At 42.9% G+C, this 21126-nt stretch overlaps 1 protein-coding gene across 2 annotated transcripts in view; it reads left to right on the top strand.

The window, feature by feature from the left end:
* The window catches only part of GPRC5B (G protein-coupled receptor class C group 5 member B), a 174563-nt gene that overhangs the window by 75273 nt on the left and 78164 nt on the right, over nt 1–21126 (top strand). For both annotated transcript variants that reach the window (XM_069210257.1, XM_069210258.1), the window contains exon 2: nt 1621–2632. In XM_069210257.1, the coding sequence (XP_069066358.1) occupies nt 1627–2632 (1006 nt within the window). In that variant the 5' untranslated portion in view covers nt 1621–1626. The remainder of the gene's footprint in view (nt 1–1620; nt 2633–21126) is intronic.

Below are 21126 nucleotides of genomic sequence, written 5' to 3'. Positions count from 1 at the left end.
TGGAAGGAGATACTTTCCTGTGCTGGCAGCAAATTCTTTAATTAAATGCATGTGACCTTGCAGTCAATTACTGATCATAACACCTTCCATATGAAGCTCAAAACGTATCTTTCATTTAATCCGCTTCCAGGCCCATTCGTCTTGACTTTCAGCTTTCCATTGCTTTTCTTTTATTATCTCCTCTAAATGCCTACATATGTGTGGAGTTCTCCACCGCGACTTTTGAGTCTCCACAGTTGTAAACATACTATTAACTCGCAGTTGGTGAATACCAAAAAAAGTAAACTTGCAAAGAAGTGTAAATTTACCTTTGTGAATTAGGCACGATGTTTGTGTAATTCTGTAGACAGTCCCATCTTTTTAGGTAGAGTAGGGGAATGGCTTTCTCAAGTAATTTCCAGGTGGAATACAGGTCAGGGTACACTTGCATATCTGCGACAGGTGGAGACTTCCAGATGAACACCTCAAGATTTTTGTCAAATTCCTCAAATTGGGAAATCTCTGTAAATTATAGGCATAAATCAATGCTAGGTCTTCGCAAAGATTTGTGTTTCACTCTCGTTGCATGCTTAATTCCAGCAGTTTTGCACTACATGCTACTCGAAATGTTAGAAATAATGGCAGTGTGAAATTTCACACCCATTTTTGTGGCAGATGACTGGTTCAAGCCCTAAATTGATCAAGAGGTGTGCCTTGTGCTGTGTTTTCACTCAAGATACCTCAAAGTGCATTTTGGATAATTTACTTGTAAGTTCCACACAACTTTCCTGACGTGTTCCTTGAATGGGGGAAAAATACACAAATCCTCAGACCCTTATTCGTGCCTTCAAGGTTTCCACATTTTTTGGGGTTTACACCAAAGAGAGCATCACCACAGTAAAGCCCAAGTTAAAGTAAGACATGGCAAAGAATTCCCCACAGAGGAAAGAGAGGGCACCGCACTTTTTCATGCCGCTTTTCATTTGTTAGAAGACAGGCGAAGCCCTCTGCAACTGCATGGGTTAGCTCCTGAAAGTAAGGAAGGGATTAGGGCTCATCCCTAGAAACGTATTCGTATACATACAAGTAAAAAACATTGTTAGCACATAAATATACACATTTCCCACAGGCAGTGAAAAACCCTGCGACCCCCACTACTTGGGTTCGCTATTTCCTTCCCTTCCTCTCCTCGTTTCTCTTGTGTTAACGCTGTGTTTCATTCTCTGGCCCATTGTGGTTTGCTACAGATTATTCTTTTCTCACAACGATCCGCAGCATTTGGTCAATGGGACCGGACAAAGAGCCGCCTCAGACTTCTTAATGTGATAATCTGATGCATGCGTGTTGGTTGTACGTCTTTTCATTCCTGTCTGTTGATGTGACTGACAGCTTGCATTTCTTTAAAGCTTTGTGACAGTGGTGCCCTTTTAGGAATCCATCTGCAACCGGGCAGACATTGTTCTTCTGAATGCCTGTGATCATGAGAAAGGGGGATGGAGAGGGATGAGGGAGGATGCATGAAATACAATGTTAGATGGTGAGCTAGTGAGCATTCAAATCCCACCTGCTGCAAAATAAACTCTTGGCATCTGAGAAGATCCGTTTATTTCCATTCACATTATCTTTATTTTCTTTCTGCAGAAAAAAATGAAAACCCATTCAGCCCTCATCTTCCTTCTCCTATTTGTAATCAGTTATGGCTCCTCTGAAAACTCAAGCACTTCCCGAGGATGTGGATTGGATATTTTCCCACAGTACATCTATCTGTGTGACCTGGATTCCATCTGGGGAATTGTGGTGGAGGCCGTTGCCGGAGCCGGGGTTCTGACCACGTTGTTGCTGATGTTGATTTTGCTGGTGAGGCTCCCCTTCATCAAAGAAAAAGAGAAGAGAAGCCCACTAGGTATCCATTTTCTCTTTCTGATGGGAACACTTGGTCTTTTTGGCTTGGCGTTTGCGTTCATCATACAGATCGATGAAGCAATCTGCTCTACCAGAAGGTTTCTTTGGGGCGTTCTGTTTGCCTTGTGCTTCTCGTGTTTGCTAGTTCAAGGCTGGAGGCTACGCAAGCTGGTCCGGCATGGCAAGAGTCCCTCTGGGTGCCATTTAACCAGTGTGGCACTGTGCCTCATGCTGGTTCAAGTCATCATCGCAACAGAGTGGCTGATACTGACAGTGGTCAGAGGCAAGAAGTTATCTTGCGATTTTGAACCAATGGATTTTACCATGGCTTTAATTTACGTGATGGTCCTGATGGTGATTGCTTTCATAGTGTCACTTTTTACAGTCTGTGGAAAGTTTAAGAAATGGAAGAAGAATGGAATATTTCTTATCATAACAATCTTCCTCTCAGTGCTCATCTGGGTAGCTTGGATGACCATGTACTTGTATGGGAATGCAGAACTGAACAAAAAGGACTCATGGACTGATCCCACCCTGGCAATAGCGCTGGTGTCAAATGGTTGGGTATTTCTCATCTTCCACTCCATCATTGAAGTCCACTGCTCCATTGTTCCAGCTCCGCAAGAGAGTGCACCAAACTATTTTGATACATCTCAACCCCGAATGCGTGAAACACCTTTTGAGGAAGATGTACAACTTCCAAGGAGCTACATGGAGAATAAAGCCTTCTCAATGGATGAGCATAATGCAGGTGAGATTACATGAGTTATATATATAGTCTTTTTTGTTATTGACATTTTGGAAAAAAACATTGTTTACATAACCATTTTTATGTAACACATACAAAACTTTGTCCACCATCTTGGTTCAACTCTCATGTATAGGTGTAACCTATCTCTGACATATATTCTCCTTGGTGTTCTTTTCCCACTCCCTCCCGCAGCTGCCACCAGGCTACCGCCCATAGTTAACCGAACTATCAATTCAGATGATGTAACAAGTATATTGTGCCACCCACTTTATAAACTGCGTTTTGGGGCCATTTTTCTAACCAAGCCCTTACCAGGTTATGTTTCCCTTGTAGGCCGTTTAAAGTAGTTTCCATTGAGTTCTTCTTCTGCAAGGGTAGTCCTGGTACTCTCAGATTAGTGGCACATGCCTGAGAACTATGTTCTACGGCCGGGTTTTAAACAACAAGGCACATTTTTACAAACACAAATATGCTAAAACGTATTGGGCATTATTGATGGCATTTGACGATTAGCAGTGTAATGTGGTTTCTAACTGTATGATCAGCAGAGGTTCTATACACTGGTATCACATACCTCCTTCTTTTCAAATACAAACATGTTTATGGTGCCATTAACATCAGTCACATCACCATATTTAATGTGTTTTTAATCGTATTGAAGGTAACATATACATTGTGTAAAAATCTTATTTAACCCTGACATCATCATTTATTCTGCTGTAACTATTACTACGCCTGTTTGTGATGTGGCAGGATTTTATTGTTGTGACATGTCAAGGATCCCTTTTCACAAGTGGCCCCTTCGTTCTTCAAGAATATGCCACATTACAGACTTTTGCCCTTATTTATATTTTTTAGCGCTGCACTTGCGTCGTTTTCTGACGCAAAAGTGGTGCAAACTTACAAAATACAATTGTATTTTGTAAGTTTGCGACGCTTTTGCATCAAAAAATGACGCAAATGCGGCGCTAAAAATGTGTAAATAGGGGCCTATATGCTTACCATCTCAGTGAAGTAATGCAGCCGTTGATAGAGCCATGGCTGGATTTCGGCAGAGGGGTTTCCTTGTTCACATGTGTGCTGCCTGAATTTAGTCCTAAGGCTCTCTTTCTACAAGAATATCACCTTACACATAATAGAATGAGTAATAGCAGTCATAGTAAACGTGTTGTCTGTATTCACCGATGCCTTGATTACTAGCTGGTAATCTTCATCACTTGGAGTCTTTTTTGTCCAGTTGTTTCGATGAAGTGTGTGTTCACGCCATCGTGATAAGCATATTATATGTCATCAAATTATTTTTATTAAACATCCTAGAAAGAGCTCTGACAACTTGCGCTGTTGTGTTATCTCTCAATCAGTGTAAAATAATCAAGGTCTTAACCAGAAGTGAAAGCTGGATATGAGGCATCCAGAACTGCAGAGGAGAATAAGAATTGCAATAATGAAGATTAGACTGGTGATTATCATCCTGGTCTTCTTCCTCATCATAGGACTGGTGTAAATCCCAAGCAATTAAATATGACTTCTTAAACTGATGGATTTTTAATAATAGCCCAAGATGGCCCTTTTATGCAGCAAAAGGGGTTTTCCGGCCAGTGCCCTCTGCTGTTCAGAAAAATGTGTTTAATGGGCTAATATCTTTTGTTGGTCCCCGTTGTCAAAGAATGCCGAAGAGCTATAACTAAGGAAGAAGAGTTAAGCAGTGAATAGAATAACTCTTCCAGAAAAATAGATTTGAAGAACAAGATATCTGCACAGATCCAGGCATTGTAATAGAGGGCAAAATATTATACACTAATGGCAGTCTTTTCTGTCCCACAAGAAACGAAGAGAAACCGAAAGAGAAGTATAAGGAAACAGAGGGGATTTCTGGGAATTAGGAGAAGTGAAAAACGTTCCTCTTTACGTTCCCTTTATTATTTTTTCAAATGAATTTGATTTAGTTGGTAGAAAAACCTTATAAACTAAAACGCAAGCTTGAGGTATGCCGTTTCAATTTGTAATACTTCATAAAATAACTCTTTAATGATTGATGGACTCAGATACAACTAGGAGAGAATGGGGTTCAACTCCAAATGTGCTGTGACAAGGTTGTATCTTGGCTCTGTCGTTCTTAATTGAGGATGCATGGAAGGCTTTAGGTCAGACACATTTCTGATATGCCAACAGCCAAGGTGGAAGGGTATTTAGAGCCAGATATTACATATTAGAACCACCAGTCTTTATTTCAAGATTTCCTTTCACATATTTTTCATTAGTAAAATGTACTTTTAGGCAGATATGGAGCTTATTATAAAGAGGAATAACCTATTTTTTTGTCCTCGTTCATCTCCGGCTAGCCACCTTAGATCTCCTTTGGACCAGGTTTGAGTCTTATAAGGAAATCTTGAGTTGGACAGCATGTGAAGATATTGCAACCTTTATTAATCTGCCTATGGTGACCGACTTTATCCAGATCCAGGTCATGGTGTAATCATAGAACAGTTTCAAGGACAGAGGCTTAGTCATAGGCAAAACTCAGTATTGTAAATGGTCTTCTTTACTTAAATGTTCTAGTTTTACTCCCCACTGCTGCCCTTCCTCTTTCCAACTGATCAGTGATGCCCATGTCCGTTCTCTTGTTTCCGAAGTATTATTCATATCCATTTTCTGAATGTGCATGACAGAGGCCAACCATTCAATTTTGAGGGGGCTAACTTTGTTATCCATTTTCTAGAAATGCCCCTTCTCGCCAACTGAACTAGATAAAACAGTAACTTAATGTTTTCCTTACTTAACGTTATGTATGACACTGTGCTCCCAAACATTATCAGCTCCAAGCATACCTTGATATTCACTAGGATGCCGCTCATTACCTTACCCACATCATCCCAGTATTGTTGAGTCCTTGGGCATTCCATGAACATATGGATGTCATCCGCCTTTTCTAGGCTATACATTGGGCAGGCTGATGGATATCCTCTCCTCAGCTTTGAAATCTTTTTTGGAGTCCAGTATGATTTATTGAGGGATAACAAATGGTTCCTTCCAAAATTTGCAGGTTTTACCGTGCTATAAAGGGTGCACATTGACTCTTGCCATAAGTCAGTAGCCTCTGGTAGATCGATCCCCATTAATGATTTCCAACATCAACCAGTACCATAATGAAATCTCTTTCTTTTGCAGCTGCCCTTTCATCAGATGTTCTTCTGACTCATTTGTGTTCTCTGCCTTCGTCCTCACAGTTCATGACCAATTGTCAAGTTGTAGATATTTAGATATTGAAACTTGGAGATGTTACCCCTGGTCTCCCTCTGCAGATCCTCCTAGGAAAGGAGCTTCCCCTCCTGAAACAACTGAGCTCAGTCACATAAGCCTCCCTCCCCAAGCGGCAATGCTGTCTTATCCTCCAAACATTCTGGGATACCCAGCGAACCCTAGACCGGCACAAACCTGCTGTAATATGTGAGCCTCCTGCCCGACATAACTGCGCCCAGTTGAAAGCTGCCAGCTGTAAAACCTTTCCCCTCACCTTGTAAAATTTAATGTCCCCAAATTTTTACAAAAACCTTTAATTCCCCCCTCATATCTCTTTCAGCATGGCCATGAGCAGTGGGCTACCACCACATCCTTCCTTTAAAAGTAAGTGCCTGCTATTTTTCAGCTGAATGGCCCACGCCTACAACTGAAAGTCTGTCAATGACAATACCCCCTGTTGTGCCTCCTAAAGAGTTCTCGTGAGATTCATGCACCCTTAGATGCCCGAATAAAAGAGTTTACTTTCCCTTGTATCTTCTCCAGTCACTCTTTCTAAAAATATAATGGGATAGTGTTGAACAAAAAGCTACATTTTGGCAGGATGATCAGTTTTATAAGATTTGTTGTTCCAAATATTGTTAACAGCAGGTGCAACCAGCTCATTAGTAAGGTACTTGCTTCTCCTAGTACCCTGTTGAAATGAAGGGGCAGATTTATGGAAAGTGGCGCTGCAACGAGTGCAGCACCACTTTCCCTGCGCCCCTTAGCACCCCCCTTCTGCCACCATGTGTGCGCTGTATTTAAAATACGGCTCACCATGGCGCAGAGTAGGGGGCAGTAGCGTAATTTCTCATGACGCTATTGATGTACTCTGCAGGAGTAGCGCCAAAATATTGGCGCTACTCCTGCAGATTACATAGGGCCCCATTCGAATGAATGGAAGCCCTCTTTTAACGCCTGCTTATAAGCAGGCGTTAAAAGTGCTGTAAAAAATGGCGCAAGGAAATCTCATAGATTTTTCCAGCTCCCCTAGCGGGGGAACGCCTCCTTTGCATACATTATGCCTGGCGCAGGCATAATGTAGCACAAAGGGTTACAGAGTGGCGCAATGCATGCATTGTACCACTTTGAAAATACAGCAAGGGGATTTCGGCCTTGTTGGGCCACATTAGCATCAAAAATAATTACGTTAATGTGGCGCAAGTTGGTGGTAGGGCATTATAAATATACCCCTAAATTTTGCAATCTTGCTTAAATCTTGAGTGATGTTTATTCCCAGATATTACATGTCCTTTTTTATTGATCGCTTCCAGCCCTCAACATTCCAGGCCATTATCTACGTCTTTAGGGGAGTTCACAGCATAACCTGACAATTTACCAAAATCTTTTGTCACCCTCTCAATGGTCTGGAGTGCTGATCAGAAATCTGCTGTTTTAATCATCAAGTCACTGGCAGAGAGCAAGGCATCATATCTAAAGGGGGTTATATCCCTCTCCATCCTGAGCTCACATGCCAGAGGATCAATATAAACATTAAATAACAAGGGGGATAAAGGACAGCCCTGTCTCGTTCCCTGGTTATTTTAAATTCTGTGGTTAGCCTACCATTGAGAAGGATTCATGCCCTAGAGATTTTGTAAATCATTTCAATATCCCCTCAAAACTTTTCTTCAAGGTTGTAATGTTTCAGAACAATGCTCAAATAAGATCAGTTGACACTGTCGAAAGCAAGTCTTAGTAGCATCCAACGCTAAAACAGGAAGCGGGCCTTTGAAATTTGTGGCAACAGCTCTTGAGCTTATCAATTCATGCGTCAACTCATGCAAGAATCTTCCCATCATAAAGCCCTTCTAGTCTTCATGTATTAGCTCCCCTACCACTCTACTTAATCTTCTCGCTGATATATATTTGAGAAGATTTTATAGTTGTTTAGGAGTGATAGGGGCCTATAAGATACGCAGGCCGCAGGGTCTTTACTTTATTTTACAATTAAGATGATCATTGCCCCCTATGAATGTGGCAAGGGGGTTCTGCCCTTTGAGATGTCTTCAGACAGTCTGGCCATAAAAGGCTTAATTGAACCCCCCAGCACCTTAATGAACACATTTGGGAGACCATTCCCTTCTTGCATAAATTAACTGCCTGCTCTGCTTCCTTCTGTGTGATCTACACAGCTAAATCCCTCTTCTTCTCATCTGAATGTTTACTTAGGATGTCTCCTTCAGGCACTTGTTAACCTTCTCTTCTGTAACAACCAGATTCTCTGTGTACAGTCCCTAAAAAACGCAGTCAAAGCCTTTTCCATATCTAACCTGGTTGTTAAGTATGATCCTGTCCCCTCACTTTTGACCGTGGTCACTACATTCCTAGCGTGGTGTGATTGTACTTTACGTGCTAGCAGTTTTCACGGATTCTTGCTATATGCAAAGCTATACTTATCTTGCTAGCCTCCTACTGTGTTTCACTCTTGCATCCAATACTAGGGTGATCTCATCCATCCATTCTGTATCTCCCTCTCTAGTACATTTCTATTCTTCTGTGATAGGCTTCAATCTAACAACTGCCTTTCCAAGAAATCAGTCTGGAGCTCCAATCCCTCAACCTCCCGCTTATGTTCTCTATTTTTCTGGGCAGATATTCTAATAATCTTCCACCTGATAAAGGCCTTGAAAGAATCCCAGACCATGTGCAGAGGTGCTGAGCCGTTGTTTAAATTCCTCTGCTTTCTTCTTTCATCTGTCTATGATTTCTTAATCTGATAAAAGAGAATGATCTAAAGTCCATCTTCTCATGGTTTGCCCGTTAGTCATTTTCACCTCTAAAATAACTGCTGCTTGATCTGACAAGAGTGCGGATATGTGCATAATACCCTGGCTGTTTTCACATACTGCGGGATCCACTAATAAGTAATCAATCCTGGACGAGTGACCATATTTTTTGTTACGAAAGGTATACCCACGGTCCATGCCAGCCCTTATTCTCCAAATATTATAGAATCCCATTTGCTATATCATGCTTTTAATATAGGACTGCATTTTAGAGAGTGTATTTCCTCTACTATTGACAGATTTGTCTAATTTATTATCCATAATAGCATTAAAGTCGCCTGTCATGATAGTTGGAGAAATTAAATCTAGTAGATTTGAGCAAATATTCTTTCAAGGCTCTTTATTATCCACATTAGGTCATAATGCCCCACTAAGGTATATTTACTGCCCTCTAGTTATAGATATGCAACTACCCATCTACCTGGTCTGTCTGTAGTACACTCACTTATCCTTGCCTCTGTTTTTTAAAAATTAGAATAGCTACCCCTTTAGTATGACACCCCTGATCTGTGCATATCACCTGCTGAACCCATTTCTGTGTTCCAAACAATTCTAAACACTCTTTTATGGCCAAATGCGTCTCTTGTAGTGTTATAACATGGGCTACTGAATCCCTCAAGTACTGTAATATTGTAGTGCATCTATATTTTGTACAAAGTCTGTTGACATTCCAGTATACTATCGTTATTGTTCTATTGGCCATTTAAAATGAAGATCCCCTTTAATGCTATAAATTGGTAACCCCTCTGTGCAGAATGAAATTCATGAGGACTTTTTTGGTCAAAAATAACTAGTAGGGCGGTGCCTAATTTAAGTAATTTTAGGGGAGAAGAAGGTTGGTTCCTCACGCCAGGAGGTTCAGTAAAAAATAGTATCACATTCCCGTCAGACCATAGCAGATATCAGATTCTAGACGAGATGGAGGCAGTCAAGGTAAAAGTAAACTTGGGGAAGGATGTAGGAGAGATAATTAGGGCAATCTCACACCCAGCATCAAGCAAAATGTCGAGTTTAGTGGGATGCCAGCCCCCATGTGCACTCAGGATGGAGTAGTGGGGGTGTCCCAACAACCTATAACCCTAATGAAGTGAAATCGCAGCTGAGGTTAAAGGTGTTTTTTCAACTTCTGAAACAAATCAAAGAGAGATTCAAGGAGCACATGAAGGCCTGGCAAAAAAAATAGAAACTCTGGCACTTAGGACCCAGGTTTAAAAAACTCAGTACCAGAAGTAAAATCTGCAATAGCACAAGATAAAGAAGATATAAGGGGATTGAAACAAAGAGAAGGAGAATATCAGGATAAGCTAGAGTCTTTGGAGAACAGTACCAGAAGAAATAACCTGTGATTTTAAAGTATCCTAGAAAGGATTGAAGGTGATGACATCAAGGCCTTCATTGAGATGTTGCTTAAGTTAGGAGGTATTTGGGAGATGGCAGAGGAAGATTTGTGCAGGGACATACAAAGAGTACATCGGACCCATTTAGAGAGCATTCAAACAAGAGTAAGCCCAGAAATATTTTGATGAATTTCCTCACATATTCAATAAAAAAGTGGATTATGGGTGGGGCATCGAATAAAAAATCCCTAAAAGGAGATGGCTTCCCTTTTGAGATGAAGTCAGACCTCTCTCGGGCGACTTTGAACAGACATGGGAGCTGGGGGAAAGGATTTATGAATTCAAGACATGACATGCTACTACTCACTTGAAATTCCCAGCTATTTTCAGGGTAATGCACAAAAATAAAATGTGCAACTTTAAGGATTACATGGAAGCAGACATACTGACTGAGTAGATACCCCATCAGGGCAGAAGCATGCATTTCCTATGGTTTTATTTAGGGATAGCTTCTGCCACAATGATGATTAAAGGCGGGATAGGCTGAAGTTCTCAAGTTTGTTATATGTGTTAGCCTTCTTGTTGTTTTTTTTTATGTGACCGCCAAGCACTCAAAAGGGGCAGTAAGGCAATGAGGAAGCACAGGAGGGTTCTCCAGGGGTGGGAAGGCAGTGGGTTATTTGGGGAGGGGGCAACTGGGTGGGGAAGCATTGAGGGGGAAAAATAGGAATGACATTTTTGGCAATAAGGACTTTTGCTTCTTCTCCTCTTGAACAGGTGGAGGAACAGATTTTTCTTATTTTTTCCATGTCCACTGTTTGCTGTATAACTTCTCTGTACAGCTCTCAAACACAAATGGGTGGGAAATGATGAAAAGAAGGTCTTTGTCTAACCTGGTATTGGGTGCTTACATCAGAACTTGTAGGTTGTAGAGATAGGAGCAGTGCCTGTGTAAAACCTGCATCCATGCCAGACATAGGGTTTCCAATTGCAGTCATGCACATGACCTTGTACCACTATCATAACCACATCTGGCATAAAGATGAAGTTTCCATGCATATGTGGGGCTTAAGTGGCTATACCAAATTCAAGGCTCGGAACCTGCTTTGAACCAGTACGACTGCAGCCCAAGGTGGTATGCTGAGCACATGATTCAGTGCCCATGTATGCTTAAGTCTGTGGCAACCAGTGAAATGCCAGGTTAGAAAGTGGAAGTAGCTGTGGGAGTTGCAGGAACCCATGTTGAGCATTCCCTTGGAAGCACAGATAGAAACATGGAACTCCAATGAACCACTTACTCCTTATCTCACTTAAGAGGAGTGAGTAGTCCAGTTGAAGTATTGTGGTACCAGTAACAAATTCTGTTATCAAGGTCCTAAAACAACATTTATCTTTAGGAAGGTTATTAAAACTGAATAAAGACTAACTTTCCTACTTGTCCAGCCACCTTGCCATGTGGACCATGACAGCACATAATGATCAAGTTACGTATGAATAGCATGCACTGGGGACACAGCCGCTAAATTAGATGAACAGAGCCATCATCACGTGTTCCCCTGGACGTCTAGAGGGCCCAGTCGAAGCCATCTGTCCTGCCTGACCACCACCTCGTCTGCTCCTGGAACCCTAAAACTGGGCCTGCTCTGTGCTGGTGGGCTTGGAGCCCAGCTGCCAATGCCAAAGCCATATTGTAACGTGCTCAACAGACCACATATTGAAGAGCATTTACACAGAACTTCATCTTAAGGTTTGGGTCTCTGACGTTTTATGTTGGTTCTGCAAAAATGCTGCTTGTAGTTTGTTTTTATTCTAGGATGTGTGTACCTGGGACCGGGGGAGCCGTAACTTTAATCCCCAGGACGAAGTGTGGCAACAGAGCTGCAGTGATGTAGAACTTGCACCTAGAATTACATAAAGGCAATCTAGCCATCCTGGGCGAAGACCGGGCAAAGAGCGGGCCCGTCTGCGCTTGTCAGTGCCAGGAAGTGGTATGGCCACCTCCTTGGTTCTGAGGTTTGACTCACAGGATTTGGTGGTTGTAAGCTACTATTTGGGACTCTTTGGCTGCAGCCCCTTTCTTTTGATTTGACACTAATTCTGAAATTTTTAATGGTTGATTACATTGTCTTTGTGGCGCAAATTTTAATCTAGAATGGGCAAGAGGAATGCTACTGATATTGTTGCTGCAGCCGCACCCCCTGCGAAAAGCACTTCTATTGATAGGATGTTGCACAGGGCCCTTGGTGTTATCAGCACGGAAATAGAATTAACCGAACATCGGTTGTCTCTGCATGCAGGGGATTCGGCTCTTCAAACCATGAATTTGACATAGCCTCTTCTAACAGTATAGATAGTACCCCTGACCTCCATGGTAGTGGTGTCCTTAAAAGTATCAATGGCCCCAAGAAGAGAATAGCATCCAAGGGGAAAGCTAAAGTAACGGGGATTACGACTACACTAAGTCAGATAGCTGACTCTAATAACCCAGTCATCAGTGTTTGCCATACTGATATTGTGAATGTAGCCCAGGCTCCACCTAATGCTATCCAGAATGATGTTATAAGTGAGATTTTTGTCACCATGCCTAGTTGGGCTGAGGAGCTCTTGGGAACCTGGGTGCAGAAAATGTGTGATCTTACCAGGGATGAATTCTCCTCCCTTAGAGTGCATTTGGCGGCTATCGAGAGTGAGTTAACTTCACTAGGGTGTGCAAAGGGTACCGCCATGGCGGCGAAGCCCTCCGATGCTGAGTCTCTACGTAGCGGTGAGAATTTGTTAAGGGGAGTTTGTCCTAGTGAAAGTTGCTTTGGTCCGATAGTCTCTCCGCCGCAGTCTCAACCTAGACCAAGGGAGGGCTCTGATTATCAGGGTTGTGATCAACCAGCTACTGTTCAGACTGCTCAAACTCTTAACACCAACTCCAACTTCAGAATGGCAAGCAGGCTATCTGACTGGCAGTAGCTTAGGCCACTTAAGAAGGCAGCAAGTAACTCCACTTATCCATCGCCATGGAAAAAAATAAGAAACCGATCTACCAGTAATCAACCTGCTTCATGCCCCAGTGTCATAATTTTTTCAAAAGTTCTCCAGTTATGCCCAGAACAGGTAGAGAACTATGAGGAATTATTTAAAATATACTCCGAAATGGCTCACACAACATAGGGAATTCCCCCTGGCAGAGGAAAATAATATTATCTTTGTTAGAAGGGTTGCTTGAATTGGACCCGGTATGGCAGATCGGGAGGGGGATTGTGTTATTATAAACTTCAGATCCCCTGTTCTGGCCCTTTCAACTTTATTTAGACCCTTGGCTAGTTTTAATACACCTAGGGGTTTAAAAGAGCCTTTACTCTTGGGCTACTTTTATAGGCCGGTTGCTATGGTGCATCAACTTCCGACCCGAGAGTGGTCTCTGAGTCTGATGGCTTCAACTCCTGCTTACACCTAGGAGAGGATCCTCGGGATTAGTACATTAATCTCCACTTATAATCGCTTTGATGCGCTTGCTCAGGCAGACTGACTTCACTCTGGAGACGCGACTGCAACATTTGGAAATCCTGCACGTAATTCTTCTTCTGGTGTTTCCCTGGGGGATGTAATTGAGCCCGGATTAACTGCTGACCAGCAGTTGGTTGGGGTCTCAAACTGTCCTATTGACCCTATTACAAGGAGGACAGCTTATATCGATAGCATAACCTCAGCAACGCAAATCAACCTGGTCTTTTGGAACGTAACAGGGTTGGCAGATAAAATAGATATCCCTGATTAGTGTTGGTTTATTGAGTCTTTCAATATATGCTAATTCCAGGAAACCTGGTCCACACAGTCAGTATTTAGTCCAGCATATGTGCATTTTTTAAGGCAGCTGTATCTTCTGGAAAGGCTAGGCCCTCAGGGGTCTTTCGATTTAGGTCAGGAGCACATTGTAGGGTATGGTGAGGGGAGTAGTGAATGATTCACAGGACAATCTTTGGACTAGCCAGTCTGTCCACTCTGATGTTACTCACTACATCTACAATGTATATAGTAGACCCATCAGGAAAAACAACGAATCCATTGTTATCAGGTGTCTGGATAGCCATTTTGCTACACTTCCTGCTACAGCTAGGAAAATGGTGGGGGTGGAGGTATCTTAATTGCCATTATGAGCCTCTGGCCCTTGACAGCCGAGCCAGCTCTTTTGATGAAGATGAATTTTGGTGATTCCCGGCTGTTGACCTTGCCCCCATTAAGAACTGGTCAACCTTAGCTGTCCAGATCAATGCTATGACCTTAAATCAAGGGTTGCTTGCATGTAATGGTCGATCTAATTCAGATAAGAAGGACATCCACACATACAATAGGCTTAATCATTCTACCCTTATGGATTATATATTATTGGACATTAAATTATGGCCAAATTTGAATTATATGATGGTGTTCAACCTTACTGATAGCGATCATAATGCCCAAGCCATCAATCTCAGACTCCCTATAGGAGGAGTAAGGCATATTGGATAATAGGTTGAGGCTACTGAGTAATAGGTGCAGGGTTAAGTGGGGCAGTGTGAATTTTCAGTAGTGTTTCGAAGTAAAGTTTATAGTTTGGTTGCTGAGGGCATGGAAAGCTCTTGCCTCTTGTGGTGTGAGTGGAGTCAGGTGATGCAATGGGGCAGATTACAGAGGTGAATTCACAGAAATTCCAAAGGATGAGGAACCTTTTTTTCTTCAAAACTAAACCTAGCGTGTGGAAAAAGTGCCCATTATCCTGGTACAACAAGTTGTGCAGATCTTCAAAATCCAGGTTAGTGGAAGCAGTTAAAAGTCAAGATAAACCCTGATTCAGGCCACCAGGTATTCTCATAAAAAGGCAGTATTTCATGCCAGAAGACACCGGGAGAGAAGCATATGGTAGGGCCTTCTCAAAGCTGCAAGATCTAAAGATCAGCTTTCCTTTCGGATCTCTTTTCAGAGGTGTGGAATTTAATAAACTATCTACTTGTCCATGGGACAGGTTGCTTCTTAAATCTACTTGTCCTGTAAAAAAATCAACTTGTCCCTTTGGTGCCATGTAGAGCAGCAACAAATTATGGCAGCAATCTCATTATGTAAGAGCTCTGATATTAGCCTCTCTGATTATGCCTGGGCTACTACTATAGTATGGCTTGAATACTTGTAATTTCAATCTCTACCAAAGCAATTTCCTTATTTTGCCACCTTCCGCAGATCTACATACTTGGGCTGGAGGAAGCAGTGAGCAATAGTTCCAGGGCTGGAATGCCTTTGAGTCTGCAAACCTACTAACTTGCATGTTTTAAGGATTTTCACCAGTTCCTCCCTAATCTTTTCCAATAATGAGAAAGATTGGAAATTTACTCCTGACAATGGCAGAAGTAGAAGTTCTTCCAGGGTTGGGGAAAAAGTGGGTGGAGGGAAAGGGAACTTGTAAACGCTCAATAGATTTTCACATGAGCAAATCTCCACATGCATATTTGCTTGTGCTAAAATACAGTTCACAAATGTTTTCTGTGAGTACAATTTCCTGGTCCCAAATTAGGTCTGGTGTTAGGAAAGACATTTTGTTTACATTAACCTTCTATTTCTCTCTCTATCGGCTGGCTTTACTGTGAGTGATCGCATTATGCTCTTCCACAAAGAGCATATTGACACACAAAGTAGTTTTGTTCAGTGCCAGGAACTACTGTGGCAATCGGTGGCATAACGAAACTGGAGGGGGCCCCCTTGCAAAGAACATGGAGCACCCCCCCTTTAGACTCACTCAAGGTGGGTGCTGTGCTGAAGGGCCCCGAGGAGGGGGGCTACAGGGCCTTTGTTACGCCACCGGGGGCAATGTGTGCTTTTTGGCCCACAAATGATTTTCTTTTTGCCAGTGTTTTTTATAGTGGTGAGGGCCTGGCAGCTCCCACATAAATAAAGGGGCATATTTAAAAACCCCTAGCGCCATCTACCAACACATTAGCGTCATTTATTTGATGCTAATGTTTCTTTAGATGGCCAAAATCCCGGCGCCATATTTACAAAGTGGTGCAATGCATGCATTTTGCCACTTTGTAAACCCTTGCACCACATGCCTGTGCCAGGCATAATGTATCCAAAGGGGGGGGGGGGGGGGGGGGGGGGGAGAAAATGGCACAAGGAAATCAAAGAGATTTTCTTGTACCATTGGTTTCAGCACTTTTAACACCTGCTCAGAGCAGGCATTAAATGGGGACATACCATTATTTATAATGGGCCCGATGTACTCTGCAGAAGTAGCACCAACATTTTGGCACTACTCCGGCAGAGTACATCAATAGCGTCATAAAAAATGACGCTAGTGCTCCCTACCCTACGCCACGGTGCATTGTATTTTAAATAAAGCGCACACATGTTGGCGGTATTGGGGCGGTAAAGGACACAAGAAAGGTGGTTTTTAAATATGCCCCTAAGTGTTTTAAAAGCCATGTAAAAAAATATGCATTCATGAAACCAAAAGACTCAGATGTCAGATCGGTTGGCTTTGCCAGTGCTTGTTTATTTTCCTGCTTCCCATAATCTTGTTTAAAATGGTTATACTGATTTTCCGTTAGGAATTTTTTTGGGAAATACTAGCATGCATTAACAGATTTTTCCAACTGACACTTCAAAGAAATAGCACCTAAAATTTCATAGTAGCAAAACGTTTTCATTTCCTACTTGCATTTTTTTCCTGAACATTTTATTTTGAAACCAAAGCTTCGGCAAACATTTGCATCTAATCAGAGATCATTCTGGGAGCATTATACATAGTCTCAAATTGTTAAACTTTTCAAAACATGTGTACACTTTTTTTTTACTGTAACCACTGCCAGTAGTTCAGTGTGACCTTAAAACATTTATGTACAGCGCTCACCCTAATAATGAAGGTTTTTAATTAATGAACCATAAATACAAGTTCGAACAGCATTAATACATGGACAGACATTACCTGAACTGCAGACAGTTCTCTTCTCTGTAAACTGGCAGCCAAAGGACTTGTGCTGCAGTGGGTTGGGCCTACTTGTCCCAGGGACAAAATAAACATGAAAACGTGTTGCCCTTGATCTGAAACAATATGTCCTGGGTGTCAGGCAATAGGAATTCCACATCCCTGCTTCTGGAAGCAGAGAGGGACTTACTACTATCAAGAACAATGTTGCTACTTGCAACTGGGTTAGGCATTTCTCCACCCTATATGACAATCCTGGAGATAATCAGGTGTTACATGTTGGAACAACTTTGAGATCCTTGATCTCACGGTAGGTAACATACCCACTCAGGGGATGGCAACACCCCTGGGATGTCTGCCTAACCAATTGGAGGTTACCCATGAGGAAATCAATTCGGTTATCAGAAAAAATGTACCCAATAAAGCTCCCAGATTGGATAAAATCCCTGGGTATTTGTTTTATGATAAAATAAAAATCTGGAGTGCTTATTTTAGGGTTGTGTTTATAGCTATACTGAAAGTTTACTCCAATTACCCCTACCTGGGTGGTGGCCGAAATCATTCCTATTTTTAAAAAGGCTTCACGTGACATACCCACCAACTATAAACCTATTAGTTTATTAGATAGCTCTCAAAAATTATTTTGTAGAATTTTACTGACTAGGTCACAAGATTGGATGATACTCAACAATATACTGACTCCCCTGCAGGCGGGATTTACAGACTCAACCTGTACCATAGATCAAGTCTTTTTTTTGCAGATGATCCACTGGAAAACTGTGGTTCTGGGTAGGGGTCGTCTGTATATTGTGTTTGTTGACCTGTGCTCACATTTGATTTAGTACCTAGGAAGACACTCTGGCGGGTCCTTTGTGAGATGGGGGGGGTCCTCTGTTATCTGATTGATATGTTGGTCAGATTGCATCAGGGACATTTTGCTCAGGTTAGGTGTGGTAATGCAGGGGAGATTGCTATGACAGTGATGCTCCTAGATTGGCTAGTATGAAGATCCCCGCTCTCATATTTGCAGATGACACTCTTCCCCTCTTAAAATCCCAAATGGGTCTGCAAAATTTTGACAGTGATTTGAGTGTTTCTGCAAGATAAGAGGCCTCGAAGTTAACGTAAGCAAGACCAAATTTATGGTTTTAAATCCAGGCGCACTACCAGGGCAAACCCTAATTTATCTAGCATTTGCTGCAGTGAGTGTCTACATTTACATACCTAGGTTATGGAGCAAATGGGGTGGCAGTCGCACATAATGCAGCATAGACTAAAGATGGAGCAATATTCGGGTGGAATCATCAAGAGGCTGATGGGCTCCCAGTTTTGTCCAATCCAGCCAGTCCTACAGATTTACAAACAGCAGTCCCTGGGGGCAGCCACTTATGGTGCAGAGCTTTGGGGGCATCGGGGTGTACCTTCATTAGTTTTTGTGGAAAACAGGTTCTGGCACCAGCTGGTTGGAGTTTCTTTGAGTACCCCACTGCTCCCTTTAAGGTTGGATTTTGGCTTGAGGCCCATTTCTGATTATGTGAGGTTACTCCCCCTTCTATATTTATGGCAGCTTTGGGTGGTTCCAGATCTTGACTCCTATCATCGGGGGCTTGAGGAGATTTTATCCCTGGCTGGCTCCAGTGGAATCCCTTGAATAAGATTTGTGAAGTTCCCTGCAGGAGCTAGAGATGACTCAACTCTGGGCCTTGCCAGGGGATGCAAGGTTGATTTTCCAGTCCACCATCAAACAAGCTTTTTGGTCTGATAGAGATCTCTCATGCCACTCTCTGACGAGGCACGGTTCCCTAGCTAACTCATTTCTAATTTTAAAGACTCCTTTACAAGGGAGGACTGGCTAGATGAGATAGAGCCCCCACTCACCAAGTGCTTCTACCTACAGTTTAGGTACGATGCTTTGCCTTTCCATGCAATTACTGTGAGGTGGTCTGGCGGGTGCAGGGATAGCGATATATACTGTCCAAAGGAGTCTATAGAACATGTGCTCTTTTTCTGCCTGGCTTATATGGCCAGTAGGAAGAGTTGTCTCTTCCCACTCTGTCAGAGCATGGGCATCAAGGGGCTGTCAGGATTTTGAGAACCCACACAGATAAGTTGTAGGTGGATGCACTGACCAGGTTTTTACCAGGTATGTGGAGATTAAGGTCAAAGACGTGTGTTGCCCTGGATACTGGAGGGCAGGGTAACGGCCATCTGTTATTTATTATATATTTATACCTACATTTTAGCAATAGGGTTGATTGTAAATTTGACCTAAATGAAATGGGACGGTAACCAACACTAATTTCTGTTATTTATCACTGGATGGGTTGTTCGGTTTTCGTTTTAACATTAATAATCGACCTGGTCTTGATTAGACAGTTAATTAATTGTTTTAACTTCGTATTTCTTTTTTAATGACAAAGGCTCTCATCATGACCCTGGTGGTCTTCTGACTGTCAGGGCTAATGTGGGGGTAGTACTGCCAACAGGCTGGCGGTACTACCGCCACATTATGAGATTGGGGGGTTGGCTGCAGCCAACCTGCCAATTTACCACTCATACTACCATGGCGGTATGAGCTGCTGGGCCGGATATGTCGTATCTCCAGCCCGGAGGCTGGCATAGTACCACCCATGGTATTATGAGCCGGCCTACCACCATGGTTTTTGTGCCGTTAGCAACGCCAGGAAAACCATGACAGTAGGTCATACTGATGACAGGGAATTCTTTACCTGTCACTGGTAGGCGGATCCCCCACCTCCCCCCAACACTCACCTGACTCCCCCCATCCATCCTAACTCAAAAATACACCCACCCAATACACATGCTAACCCCTCACCCCCTCGGATCGACACACTCACCCCTTTACACGCACACATCACACAACTGACCCCACCCCCACAACAGTCACAGAGCCCGTCACCCCACACCCCCCTCCCCGCATACGCACACCCACACACACCAGGCATACAGACATTCACTTACACTGATACACACACATTCATTCACACACTGACATACACGCATTCATTCACGCATACTTCCAGACATGCTCACACACATTCTTACACACAATCACACTGACATGCAGACATGCACTCACTTCACCATACTTACACGCATTCACTCACATGCATACAACACAACACTCACAGACACATTCACACACACACTCCCACCCCACTTCCCCTGTCAGATGGCCAACTTACCTTGTCTGGCGAGGAGGTTGTCTGGCAGGGAACTGGAAAGGGCACTGCTACTGCCAGCAGCACCCCGCCAGCAGAACACCGCCAGGCCGTATTACTGGTCATAATACGGCTGGCGGTGTTCTACTGGCGTGGCTGGGCTGGTGGTAGCAGCGCCAAGTTCCCACCTTCCGCCACAATGAACACTGCCGGATTTCCGCCCTTATTGTGGCAGAAGTCAGGCAGTGCCCATAATATGGCGGACGGATGGTAGCCCTGGTGGCGGTATGTTGGTGGCTAGCACGGTGGTGGTAGGCGGTATGTACCACCGATGTTAAAATGAGGGCCAAAACGTGTGTTTTAATGTTTTATGTACTTTTATGGCTTAGTGCTGACATAAAGTTGTATGATGATGATGATTGTCTATTCATGCTAGAACATAACTAAGAATTTTGGTGAGTTTAGAAAGAAGTCTACTTAATGTATGTAGGGGGTTTCTCAGTCCTAATAAGTAAAAAGTTACTGTATTGTTTCCAATGCAGAAATTATCATCTTAATTATGGGTCTAGACATACTACCCATTCCCCGCCCTCACCACCCGGCATCGCTTCCCCTTCTTTTACTTTGATGAAATGTCCCACTCAGGAGTAGGTAGGACAGGAGCACATTGCAAAGAAAATAAAAATGAGTCCTTGTTACCCTGAGCGCATGCCTGGATCCAGCCAAGTCTCTATACATACCTGCTTAACTTCCCTCTTAGATACTTTGAACCATGAGCTGCTCCTCTTGAATTACAAAGCTCAAGCAACTTTATAGGTTGTTTTTTCTCTTGCTGCTCCTGGCTGATGTTCCAGGCCTGCTTTAATTCCCACAGAAGACAGAAAAGCCTTCAATCCTCATACCAGATAACATTGCCCTTGTGACATCTTCCCCATTCCTGGCATGTAAAAAGGCAAGATAC

The sequence above is a fragment of the Pleurodeles waltl genome, chromosome 10 (assembly GCF_031143425.1).
Source record: "Pleurodeles waltl isolate 20211129_DDA chromosome 10, aPleWal1.hap1.20221129, whole genome shotgun sequence".
Taxonomy (NCBI): domain Eukaryota; kingdom Metazoa; phylum Chordata; class Amphibia; order Caudata; family Salamandridae; genus Pleurodeles; species Pleurodeles waltl.
This window is presented reverse-complemented; position numbering and strand designations above follow the sequence as displayed.